Genomic DNA, 12,060 nt, shown 5'->3' on the forward strand with positions numbered 1-12,060 from the left:
CCCGTTATCATCTGTTCAGAAGTGAAAATGTTTACTGAAGGTTGCATAATGTTCAGTACCATTTGCAACTCCTCAGAGACTGAAGCCGTGTTTGTATGCAGCAAGGCCTAGACAATATCCAGGCTTAAGTTGATAAATGGCAAGTAACATTTGGATCACAAAGAGCTAGGCAATGACCATCTCCAATCGGAGAGAATCTAACCATCTCCCATGACATTCAGTGACATTATAATCACTGGATCCCACACTATCAATATTCTGGGAGATCACCATTGACAAGAAACTTAGCCGGACCAGCTGTATAAATGCTGTGGCTACAACTCTGAGGTGAGTAACTCACCTCCTGACTCCCCAAAGCCTTTGACAGAGTACTCCACACTTGTCTGGATGAATGCAACTCCAACAACACAAGAAGATTGACAGCATCCAGGAAAAAAGTAGCCTGTGCGATTGGCACCCTATTCACCAGCTTAAACATTCACTTCATCCACCACTGACACATAGCTGCTAAGGACAGCGAGAGAGGCAAACCAAACTTCCTTTTTCTCACCATTTATCCATAAGCAGAGGCTGGATACACCAAAGGCAACAGTGTGAGAACAGGGAGAGAAGCCATTCTACATGATACTATAGCTCCAATTAGGTAGACAAGAATGGATCCAGGTGAGAGCACTCCCACCCAGCTGGATGACAGTGGGGAGATGTGGGAGGAGGATGGCGTGGTCAGATTGAGAGAGATGAAGGAAAGTTCAGCTTTGTCACACAGGATATAATTTTGATTTTAAGAAGAGTCATTTTGATAAATGTGGCGGGTGGAAACCTGATGAGCAGATTGCAAAGATGGATGCATTTTGGAGGTGACAATATGTTCAATAGCTTTGGAGAAAAAAGGGAAATGGCACATTCGTTTGCAAGGATGGTGAGGGTGTCAAAGGTTTCTTAAGGACAGAGCTGAGGCTGGCAAATGTAAAAGCGAGATTAACAACAGCTGAAGAGAGAGAGAACCACTTATGGTATCAGCTTAACGTGGGACCAGGAGGGAAGTTGTGTGATCAGCGATTTAGTGGGTACAGTATGGAATGAGCAGGAGGTGAAATGCATGGATAGATCTAATTTTGATTTGATTTATTATTGTCACATGTATTAGTATACAGTGAAAAGTATTGTTTCTTGTACACTATGCAGACAAAGCATACCATACGTAGAAAAGGAAAGGAGAGTGCAGAATGTAGTGTTACAGTCATTGCTAAGGTGTAGAGAAAGATCAACTTGATGCGAGGTAGATCCATTCAAAAGTCTGACTGCAGCAAGAAAGAAACTGTTCTTGAGTCAGTTGGTACATGTCCTCAGACTTTTGTATCTTTCTCCCCATAGAAGAAGGTGGAGGAGAGAATGTCCAGGATATGTGGGGTCCTTAATTATGCTGGCTGCTTTTCCAGGCAGCTGGAAGTTTAGATAGAATCAGTGAGTGAGAAGGAGGTGGTTTGAGTGATGGACTGGGCTTTGTTCATGACCCTTTGTAGTTTATTCAGACAGTGGCTTGTCTTCCACTACACTTCCTGTAGTCGATGACTATCTCCTTCATTTTACTGACATTGAAGGAGAGATTATTGTCATCACACCAATTAATCAGATTCTCTGCCTCATTCCTGTACTCCATCCTGTCATTTTTTGAGGTCCAACCCATTACGGTGGTGTCATCAGCAAACTTGAAAATCAAGTTGGAGGGGAATTTGGCCACACAGTCATAGGTGTATAAGAAGTATAGTAAGAGGCTGAGGATGAGGCTTGTGAGGCACTGATGTTGAGGATGATTGTAGAGGAGGTGTTGTTGCCTGTCCTTCCTGATTGCGGCCTGCGGGTTAGGAAATTCAGGATCCAGTTGCAGAGGGAGAAGCCAAGCCCCAGGCTATGGAGTTTGGAGATGGGTTTTGTAGGAATAATGTTGAAGCCTGAGCTGTAGTCTGATATAATTGTCTTTGTTATCTAGATGTTCCAGGATTGAGAGCAAGGCCAGGGAGATGGCATCTGCTGTGGATCTGTTGCAGCATAGGCGAATTGTAGTTGATCCAGGCAATCTGGGGACCGGAATTGATTTGTGCCATTACTAACCTTTCGAAGCACTTCATAATGATGGATGTCAGAGCCCCTGGATGATAGTCATTAAGGCACACTGCCTGACTTTTCTTTGATACTGGATGATGGTCGTCTTGTTGAAGCAGATAGGGACCTTAGATTGTTGTAAAGAAAGGTTAAAGATGTCTGCAAATATCCCCACTAGCTGGTCTGCGCAGGATCTAAGTGCTTATCCAGGTACTCCATTTGGGCCAGTTGCTTTCCATGGGTTTACCTTCGAGAAGGCTGCTCTGACATCCGCAATGGTAATCTCGGATACCGTTTTGTCCGAGGCTTCCCGGAAAGAGGACATGCTCTCGCTGACCTCTTGTTCAAAGCGGGCAAGAATGCATTGTGCTCATTAGGGAGCGGTGCGTTGGTGCCAGCGATTTTACAAGCAGACCTTGTATAGACAGCAGGATCCGTGTGGCTGGCCTGGGGCTCTAGCTTGGTTGCGTACTATCTTTTGGCATCTTTGGTAGATCTCTTTAGATCATATCTGGCTTTCTTGTATCAGTCAGGGTTGCCTCAGACCTAGACTTCAGCAAGCAGTGGATATCCCTGTTCATCCATGGTTTCTGGTTGGGAAACACATGGATTTGCTTCTTTGGCACACAGTCTTCTACACACTAGTGAAGTCAGTTACTGTAGTGGCGCACTCATTCAGGCTGGCCGCAGAGTCTTTTAATACTGACCAGTCTACTGACTCTAAGCAGTCCCATAGGAGATCATCCGATTCCTCAGACCAACATTGCACAACTTTCTTTGAGTGGATTCTTCCACTTCAGTTTTTGTTTGTGAGCCAGGAGCAGGAGCACAGACTTCTGGTTGCCAAAGTGTGGGCGGACGATAGAGCGTTAGGAATGTTTGATATTTGTGTAGCTGTAGGCTGAACTCAGGACGTAGGTAAGAAACTGGAGAAAGATGAGAGTTCAGGACTGAGGCGGGAATGTGAAGCAGGTAGGTTTAAAGGTCCTGTGGAAAGGAACAGGCCAGGAAGAAGGTAAGTGGATAGGATTTGTGTGTTGGAGGGGGGAGGGTGGGGGTGTGGTTGGACATGGGGAGGCTAGGCCAAGGGGGAGAGTGGGGCCTATCATGAAGGGTGAGGGCTCAGTTGGGATGTGGGGAGAATCCCCTGGGTATTCGGCAGTATTTGGAGTGTCCCAAGCAGGGACTTGTCTGGGTCTTTAAAATAGTTACACTAATGTTAAAAGTGCTTTTATTTCTTCTAACTCTTTCAGAGTAACTATTAGCATAATGCTAACGGAACCATCCAATGTTTGCGATTCAGATCACGTCAGATGGTTCCCAGCCCAATGCAGTTGTCCAGGGGGTAGTTAGCCCTTCTGGACAGTTGCTGGGTTAACCCTTATCTAGAAACATCTGAAAGAGATTCCCCAGCACATCTTCAAGGTAACCCCCAAATCTGATGGTGGGGAGCTAGGAAGTTACGGGCCATGGTTGCAAATACACTAGTGGAGATAAGGGTTGGTTGCATGTGGCGTGGAGATGCTTACAGGGCGTGGGTGGGAGTGTGGCTTACACAGCTACCGTAACACACAACTGGAGTGCTGCAGCCAAGACCTTTGGGTCTATGCCAAAAAAGCTCGCTGGATTTGAGTGCAGTGACAATGGCTACCGTCACATTCCCTCCTGGGGAATAAGTGCAGCAGTGCAAAGATTTGCAGGCTGATCTGAACAAGTCTGAGTAAGCAGCAGACGTTTGTACATGTCTTGAGTATTTTTCCATGGGTTTGACTTTAGTTGTCCACCTAAATTCAAACTGACTGACAAGGAAGTTGAGTAACAAAGCTTGTTCCCTTTCTGCCTGAAATGTTCAGTGACATTTTGGGAAGGTAAGATTGCGATTGCAGAAAGTGCACGATTTAAAATAAGCGAGATAGCTATGAGTGACTGCTTATCTGAGAGTCATTAAAGCTGTCTCAAAATGTGAAATCACCCCCTCAGGGTGGGACTGTTTTCCTCAGAATAGCAATGAATCCACCATAGCTGTCCTAAGTGTTCTACTGGAATACAGCTTGAGTTTAATTGGATGCTGATTTATTTGCCCCACCCAAAATTATAAATTGAACAATGCCTTCTTGTGAGAGAGAATTCCATTTATCTGCCACACTCTGCATGAAGGATTTCCAAATTTGACTCTTAAATGGACTGGTCTTATTTTTGCTGGTATGTTCCCTTGTGCTAGACTTCCCCTTGAGCAGAAAATGTTACTCTCTTTACCCTATCAATCCCATTTTAACCCCTTACATGTCTACACGTGCATAATACAGCAACAACCCGCAATTGGAAAGCGCCTGTAATGGAGGAAAGACATCCCATGGTGCTTCACAGGAGCATTCTCAGAAAGACTTTGACATGGGGTCCATCAGATATTGGAACAGCTGATCAAAAAGCTCAGTCAAAGAGGTTGGCTTTAAGAAGCGTCTTTGAAGAGGTGAGAAATTAAGAGAAGCAGAGATGTTTGTTGAGAGATTCCCAGAGTTTTGGGGCCTCTACTGTTGACGCAGCTGTCAATGGTGAAGCAATTCAAATTGGAGGTGGTGACTGTGTGGAATTTGCACGTTCTCTCGTGTCTGCATGTGTTCCCGCTAGGTTCTCTGGTTTCCTCCCACAGTCCAAAGATTAGGTGGATTGGCCATTCTAAGTTGCCCCACAGTGTCCAAAGATGTGTAGGTTAAATGCCTGGGGCTTTGGGGATAGGGCCTGGGTGGATTGCTCTGTTGGAGAGTTAGTGCACACTCGATTGGTTGAATGGTCTTCTTCTGCACTTTAGGGATTCCATGAATGCAGAGTTTGGAAAGCTGTAGGACTGGAGGAGGTACAGAGCTGGGGAGTGGTGAGGCCAAAGATCTGTTTGAAAAGAAGGATATTGCTTGACTGGAAGCCACTGTTGGTCAGTAAGGACAGGACTTGATGAAGATTTAGATGAACTCCAGATCATGGAGGATGGAAACATACCCCGGAGAGCATTGGAACTTTTTTTTATTCATTGTGACCCCTGAGGGCAATTAAGGGTCAACCACATTGCTGTGAATCTGGAGTCACATAGAGTCATACAGGTTTGCAACATGGAAACAGGCCCTTTGGCCCAACTTCTCCATGCTGCCCATTTTTTTATAAAACCCCTAAACTAATCCCAATTGCCCGCATTTGGCTCATATCCCTCTAAACCCATCGTACCCATGTAACTATCTAAATGCTTTTTAAAAGGCAAAATTGTAACCACCTCTACTACTACCTCAGCTAGCTTGTTCCAGACACTCATCACCCTCTGGATGAAATAATTGCCCCTCTAGACACTTTTGTATCTCTCCCCTCTCACCTTAAACCTATGCCCTCTAGTTTTAGACTTCCCTACCTTTGGAAAAACATATTGACTATCTAGCTGATCGGTACCCCTCATTATTTCATAGACCTTTATAAGATCACCCCTCAGCCTCCTACGCTCCAGGGATAAAAGTCCCAGTCTATCCAGCCTCTCCTAACGACACAATCCATCAAGTCCCGATAGCATTCCTAGTAAATCTTTTCTGGACTCTTTCTAGTTTAATAACATCCTTTCTAAAATAGGGTGGCCAGAATTACACACACTATTCCAAGTGTGGCCTTACCAATGTCTTGTACAACTTCAACAAGACATTCCAACTCCTGTATTCGATGTTCCGACCAATGAAACCAAGCATGCCGAATGCCTTCTTCACCACTCTGTCCACCTGGGACTCCACTTTCAAGGAGCTATGAACATGAACCCTAGATCTCTTTGTTCTGTAACTCTAACCAATGCCCTACCATTAACTGAATAAGTCTATACCAAGATGCATCACCTTGCATTTGTCCAAATTAAACTCCATTTGCTATTTGTCAGCCTACTGCATGCCAGACTAAGTAAGGAAGTCAAATTTTCTTCCCTAAAGAACATTAATGAACCAGATGGGTTTTTTGAAACAACATCATGATGTTCATTAGACTTTTCATTCCAGGTTTTCTATTTATTGAATTAAAATTTCACCATCTGTTGTTGAATTTGAACCCAGGTCCTGAGGGCATTACCCTGAGTCTCTGCATTACCAGTTCAGCAACAATACCACTACAACACAGCCTCCCCTTAGGAGGTAACAAAGGTCTAGATGAAGGTTTCACCAGCAGATGAGCTAAGGCAAGGCCAGAATCAGGCGATATTAGGGAAATAGAAGTTGGCAACCTAAATGCTGGCATGGGTATGTGTTTGGAAGCTCATCTCAGTTATGACATCAGGGTTGTGAACGGTTTGGCTGCCCTCAGATTTTAGCTCGGGAGAGGGATGGAGTTAGTGACTATGGAACAGAGTTTGTGATAGGGTTCAGGACAATGTCTTTTGGCTTCCCAATATCTAGGTGTGCAATTGTCTGCTCATGCAGTGCTGGCTGTGCCATTCTCATACACTATATATATATGAACGTACACATATATATGTATGTATGTATATATATATGTCCTTTCTAAGATGCAGTACTAGGATCTGTGAACATCATTTCGGATATAGAGTAACCAGGACTTAGTGTAAAAACAATTTCTCCACTTTATATTCTAGCCCTCCAGATGAAAGCCTAATCCTTTTTGATATTAGGTCTATAACTGACTACTACATTTTAATGCAGGAACAAATGCTGCATAAACTGGAAGTCAAAAAATACTCAGCAAGGTCAGAATTTTCCAGCCTCCCACCGCCATGGTGGGATGAGTGAATTGTTGAAATCTGTTACATCGACAGGACTGGAAGATCCCACCAGCAGGGCTGGAAAGTTCCGGCCTAGGTCCTGGAAACATCAGAGAGAATCAAGGTCAATGTTTCAGGTCCATGTCTGTTATGTCTTCTGGTTGAGTGGTAACTCTTCACAGTACTTCATTGGGCTGTTAAGTTTTTGGACGTTGTTAAACAGTAATGTAGTGATGGAAGTTATTTTTCCCCTTGCTGAACTGGGCTTAGGTCTGACCTAATAACGCACTTCTGTCTTATTTCCATAGTTTCATCACTTCACTTTTTCCTTTATGAGAGATTAAAGCTGCTTTCATCTGTCCTGAATAATGGCACAATTTGAAGGGATTCAGCTAGCTGGTAAGTATGTTATTTTAAAATGACTGATACCTTATATACCAGATACCCAGAGAAATTGTTACTCCCACATGTAGTTTATCATTTTTATTCACCACATCTATTAATCTTTTGTATTTCCATGGCCCACAGTATTTAATGTTATCATCATGCTATGGACGCTTTTGACCATTTTTCTCCAATTCTCTCACCTTTAATTTCCTGCCTGCTGCTCTTCAGTCCAGATTCTTCAGGCTCTGAGAACAGGCTTTTTTATCAATCTATTCTGTCCCATCCCTTCAGAATTTTGAACATCTTGATTGATTGTCTGGTAATCGCCTTTGTTCCAAAGGAAAATAACAAAATCAGGCTTGAAATGGACCACCATTCCTGCCTTTTGTACCTACACTGTTGTACCCGAGGGGATTGTACCGGTGCTTGTTGTATGTGATGTAAAAAGAAAATCAAAAATGGATGTTATGGGAGTTTCACAGCTATTCAACCATAATGTATCTCACTCCTTAAAGTTTTGTTTATAAGACACAAGTAGGCTTGCATTAACATTGAGGTTAAGTTACTGTGAAAATCCCCTAGTTGCCATACTCCGGCGCTTGTTTGGGTACACTGAGGGAGAGTTTAGCATGGCCAATGCACCTAACCAGTACATCTTTCGCACTGTGGGAGGAAAACGGAGAGCCCAGAGGAAACCCATGCAGACACGATGAGAACATGCAGATTCCACACAGACAGTGACCCAAGCTGGGAATTGAATCCTGGTGCCTGGCGCTGTGAGGCAGCACTGCTAACTATTGTGCCACCAGGCTGCTCTTGTAACTGACTGGGCAACACCGGACTTCAGGTTCAAGATCTTCATTCAAACTATTGCAAGGGAACCAGCTTCCTACCATGTTGTTTGCAGGCTCCCTGAACAAAGGATTGCAGTGGCAATTATATCTGCAGGCTCAGTTTCAAGTGATTGACATACACTATTCAGAAAAGAAACATTTAAATTATCTATAACCATTACAATCAATATTCCTGCTTATGATACTCGATATACATGATTTGAGTAACCAATTACAGCATCAATGCACTTGCCTCATTACAATACCCATGCACTATTAAGGCTTGTCTACATAACATACTATCTGATTGTTAATGCAGCACATATTCAAACTCCTTGTAACTGATCTGAAGCAGTGGCTTGAATCTCCCTTGTGATTATCATAATCTTTGTCCATTATTCTACTTCATGTGCAATCACAGCTGCTTCACAGAAATTCTTGCAGCAGTTATCTGATTTTTTTAACCCTTTCAATGCCGGAGTCTTGGTTACCAGTTTGATTGGATGTGTTGCTGGAGGCCCCATCATATGACATCCCCGTTCCCTGCATCCCCATTGGTCACTTAGTATGCCAATTCTCCCATTTAGAATCACAGAAATTCTACAGTGCAGGAAGAGGCCATTTGGCCCATCGAGCCTGCAATCCCAGGCAACAACAATCCCACCCAGGCCCTATTTTTATTTTTATTTTGATTTTTATCAGTGACTTGGAAGAGGGGGCTGAAGGGTGGGTTAGTAAATTTGCTGGTGACACCAAGGTTGGTAGAGTAGTGGATGAGGTGGAGGGCTCTTGTAGGCTGCAAAGAGACATTGATAGGATGCAGAGCTGGGCAGAAAAGTGGCAGATGGAGTTTAACCCTGATAAGTGTGAGGTGATTCATTTTGGTAGGACAAATTTGAATGTGGATTTCAAATTTCAAGTGGATAGAGCCGTGAAGAAGGCTTATAGTGTGTTAGTGTTTATTGACAGGGGGTTTGAGTTTAAGAGCCGTGGGGTTATGCTGTACCTATACCAGAACTTGGTAAGACCAAATTTGGAATATTGTGTGCAGTTCTGATCACCTCACTATAGGAAGGATGTGGAAACATAGGAGAGAGTGCAAAGGAGATTTACCAGGATGCTGCCTGGTTTGGAGGGTAGGTCTTATGAGGAAAGGTTGAGGGAGCTGGGACTTTTCTCTTTAGAATGGAGGAGGATGAGAGGCAACGTTTTAGAGGTTTATTAGATGATGAGGGGGATAGATGGAGTGGACATGCAGACACTATTTCTTCAGGTGGATGTAGCTGTTACTAGGGGGCATAACTTTAAAGTTCATGATGGGAGATATAGGAGGGATGTCCGAGGTAGATTCTTTACTCAGAGAGTGGTTGGGGTATGGAATGCACTGCCTGCTGTGATAGTGGAGTCAGACACTTTAGGAACTTTCAAGCGGCACATAGGGCGCACCAGAATGATGGGGAGTGGGATAGCTTGATCTTGGGTTTGGACATAGCTTCGCACAACATTGAGGGCCGAAGGGCCTGTACTGTGCTGTACTCTTCTACGTTTCTATCTCTGCAACCCCACACATTTGCCCTGCTAATCTCCGAGATACTAAGGGGCAAGAGCATAGCCAATCAACTTAACCCACACATCTTTGAGCTTTGGAGTGTGGGAGGAAACCCATGCTGACACGGGGAATACGTGCAAGTTCCACACAATACAGTCACCCTTGGCTGATCCCTGGTGCTGTGAGGCAGCAGTATTAACTGCTGTGCTGCCCCAATCCTCTTAGTGTCCCACCTTCTTGTGCTAATTGGAAAGTGAGCAGTTTCTTCATTGCCTGATTAGGTGATCCTTCACTGCCAGTCAAACATATCCCCACCTCCCAACGTTGAATCCTAGATTAGTTCCAGCACCTTTAAAAGGAAGCCATTCAGCCCTCATGTCTCTGCCAGCTCTCTGCAAGGGCAACTCAGCTGTTGTCACACACTCATCCTTTCCCTGTAGCCCTGTAAAATTTTTCTCTCTTCAGATAAGGATATAATTCCCTGTTGAAAGCCATGATTGAATCTTCCTTCACCACACTCTCAGGCAGTGCATTGCAAATACGAACTGTGTTTTTTAAAGGAAGATTTTTCTCATGTCATCTTGGTTCTTCTGTCATTCACCTGAAATCTATGTCCTCTGGTTCTTAACCTTTTTTTAAATTCAGTGATGAGATGTGGACATCGCTGTCTGGGCCAGTATTTATTGCCCATCCTAATTGCTGTCTAATGAGCTGCCTTCTTGAACGACTACAGTCTGCAGTGTAGGTACACCCACAGTGCTGTTAGAGAGGGATTCCAGGATTTTGACCCAGTGACAGTGATGTATTTCCAGGCGAGGGAGGGGAACGTGTGGGTGTTCTTGGGTGTCTGATGATCTTGTTCTCCTAGATGGTGATGGTTATGAGTTTGGAAGGTGCTGTCTAAGGAAGCCTGGTGAGTTCCTGCAGTGCATGTTGTAGATGGTACACCCTGCTCACAATGTTTGTCAGTGGTGGAGGTTTTGAATGTTTGTGGACAGGGTAGCAATCAAGGGAGTTGCTTTATCCTGGATGGTGTCAAGCTTCTTGAGTGTTGTTGGAGTTGCACTCATCTTGGCAAGAGGAGAATATTCCATTACATTCTTGACTTGTGCCTTGTAGATGGTGGACAGGCTTTGGGAAGTCAGGAAGTGAGTTACTTACGGCAGGATTCACAACCTCTGACCTGCTCTGGCAGTCACAGTATTGATATGGTTGGTCCAGTTCGGTTTCTGGTCAGTGGTAACCGCCAGGGTGTTGACAGTGGGAAATTCAGTGATTGTAATGCTGTTGAGTGTCAAGGGAGCATTGATTAAATTCTCTCTTGTTGGAAATGATCATTGTTTGGCACTTGTGTGGTGCAAATGTTACTTGCCACTTGTCAGCTCAAGCCAATAGGAGCAGTTTTTCTCTATCTATTCCATCCAAACACCTTGGATTTTGGACATATTAAATAAGAATCTTGCAAGGATTTTTTTAAAATGTCCCCATGATTTTATTTTTCTCCCCGGTTGCCCCCACCATTATCTTGGCATTTAAATTTCAATCCTTGGAGAGTCTAGGAGAATAATGGAGGGTTTGTAAACCCTACACCAGACCGGATAAGCCTCCCCAAGTGTCCGGTGATCTTCAGAAGACCACCTAGCTTGAGGTCTAGGGCTTCAGCAGGCCCACCCAGCCTCACGACCTCATACCTGTGGCTGTGATAATGCTGAAACTGCCAAAAGCTAAAGTGATACTTTGTTTTACTTTCTCCTTGATGTCCCAGTGCTCTCAGGTTTTGCACTGTTTGCTCTGAACAGTGTCTCAGATGAAGGCAGCAATACCAGGAATTTTTTTTTTGAAGAGAAATAATTTTCCTACAAGGTGAGCCTTCCCATGATTTGCTCCAGCTTCTACTGAAGTTGAAAGGAATAAGTATGTGTTGCTGAACAAAAGAGACATGCTGTCAAAGTTTTTCATCTTTCACTTATCTGGACAATTCACAAAAAAATTACCAACAGTAAAGCAAACAACAATATTCACCACATGAGGAGAGAATGTGGATTGGATGGCAAGTGGGCTCTGATTGGTAGAACATTGGCATAGAGAATGCAGCAGGGAACAGTTAACTGTCAAGCTTTTGTTCAAGATCAAAGCAGGTTGGTTGACTCTGATTGGCCGAGACATTGCCATGGGGAACGAGCCAGAAAATGGCTGTGCCCCTCCAAGCTTTTCTTTAGTTGAAAAGGGTGCAATGCATGGCTGTGCTTCTTCTATTCTCTACCAATGAGAGCCCTCTTTCCACCCTATCAGCACACTCTTCTCATGCAGTATAAATTGTTGTTCTCTTTACTGGTGGTAATCTTTGTGATCTGTCCTGACGAGAGCAAAACAAAAAACCTAGGCAGCATGGCTGGAATTCTCCATCCTTGCCTGCAGCTGGGATTCTCCGGTGCCGCTGCAATGAATGGAATTTG

The 12,060-nt window shown here is 44.0% G+C and overlaps 1 protein-coding gene across 2 annotated transcripts in view; it reads left to right on the top strand.

The window, feature by feature from the left end:
- The first annotated feature begins 7,141 nt into the window (after positions 1-7,141).
- LOC145353406 (uncharacterized) overlaps positions 7,142-12,060 on the top strand; it is a 41,202-nt gene continuing 36,283 nt past the window's right edge. For both annotated transcript variants that reach the window (XM_080204152.1, XM_080204153.1), the window contains exon 1: positions 7,142-7,234. In XM_080204152.1, coding sequence (XP_080060278.1) covers positions 7,204-7,234 — 31 coding nt within the window. In that variant the 5' untranslated portion in view covers positions 7,142-7,203. The remainder of the gene's footprint in view (positions 7,235-12,060) is intronic.

The sequence above is a fragment of the Carcharhinus amblyrhynchos genome, chromosome 15, assembly GCF_965287045.1.
Source record: "Carcharhinus amblyrhynchos chromosome 15, sCarAmb.v2.hapA, whole genome shotgun sequence".
NCBI lineage: Eukaryota > Metazoa > Chordata > Chondrichthyes > Carcharhiniformes > Carcharhinidae > Carcharhinus > Carcharhinus amblyrhynchos.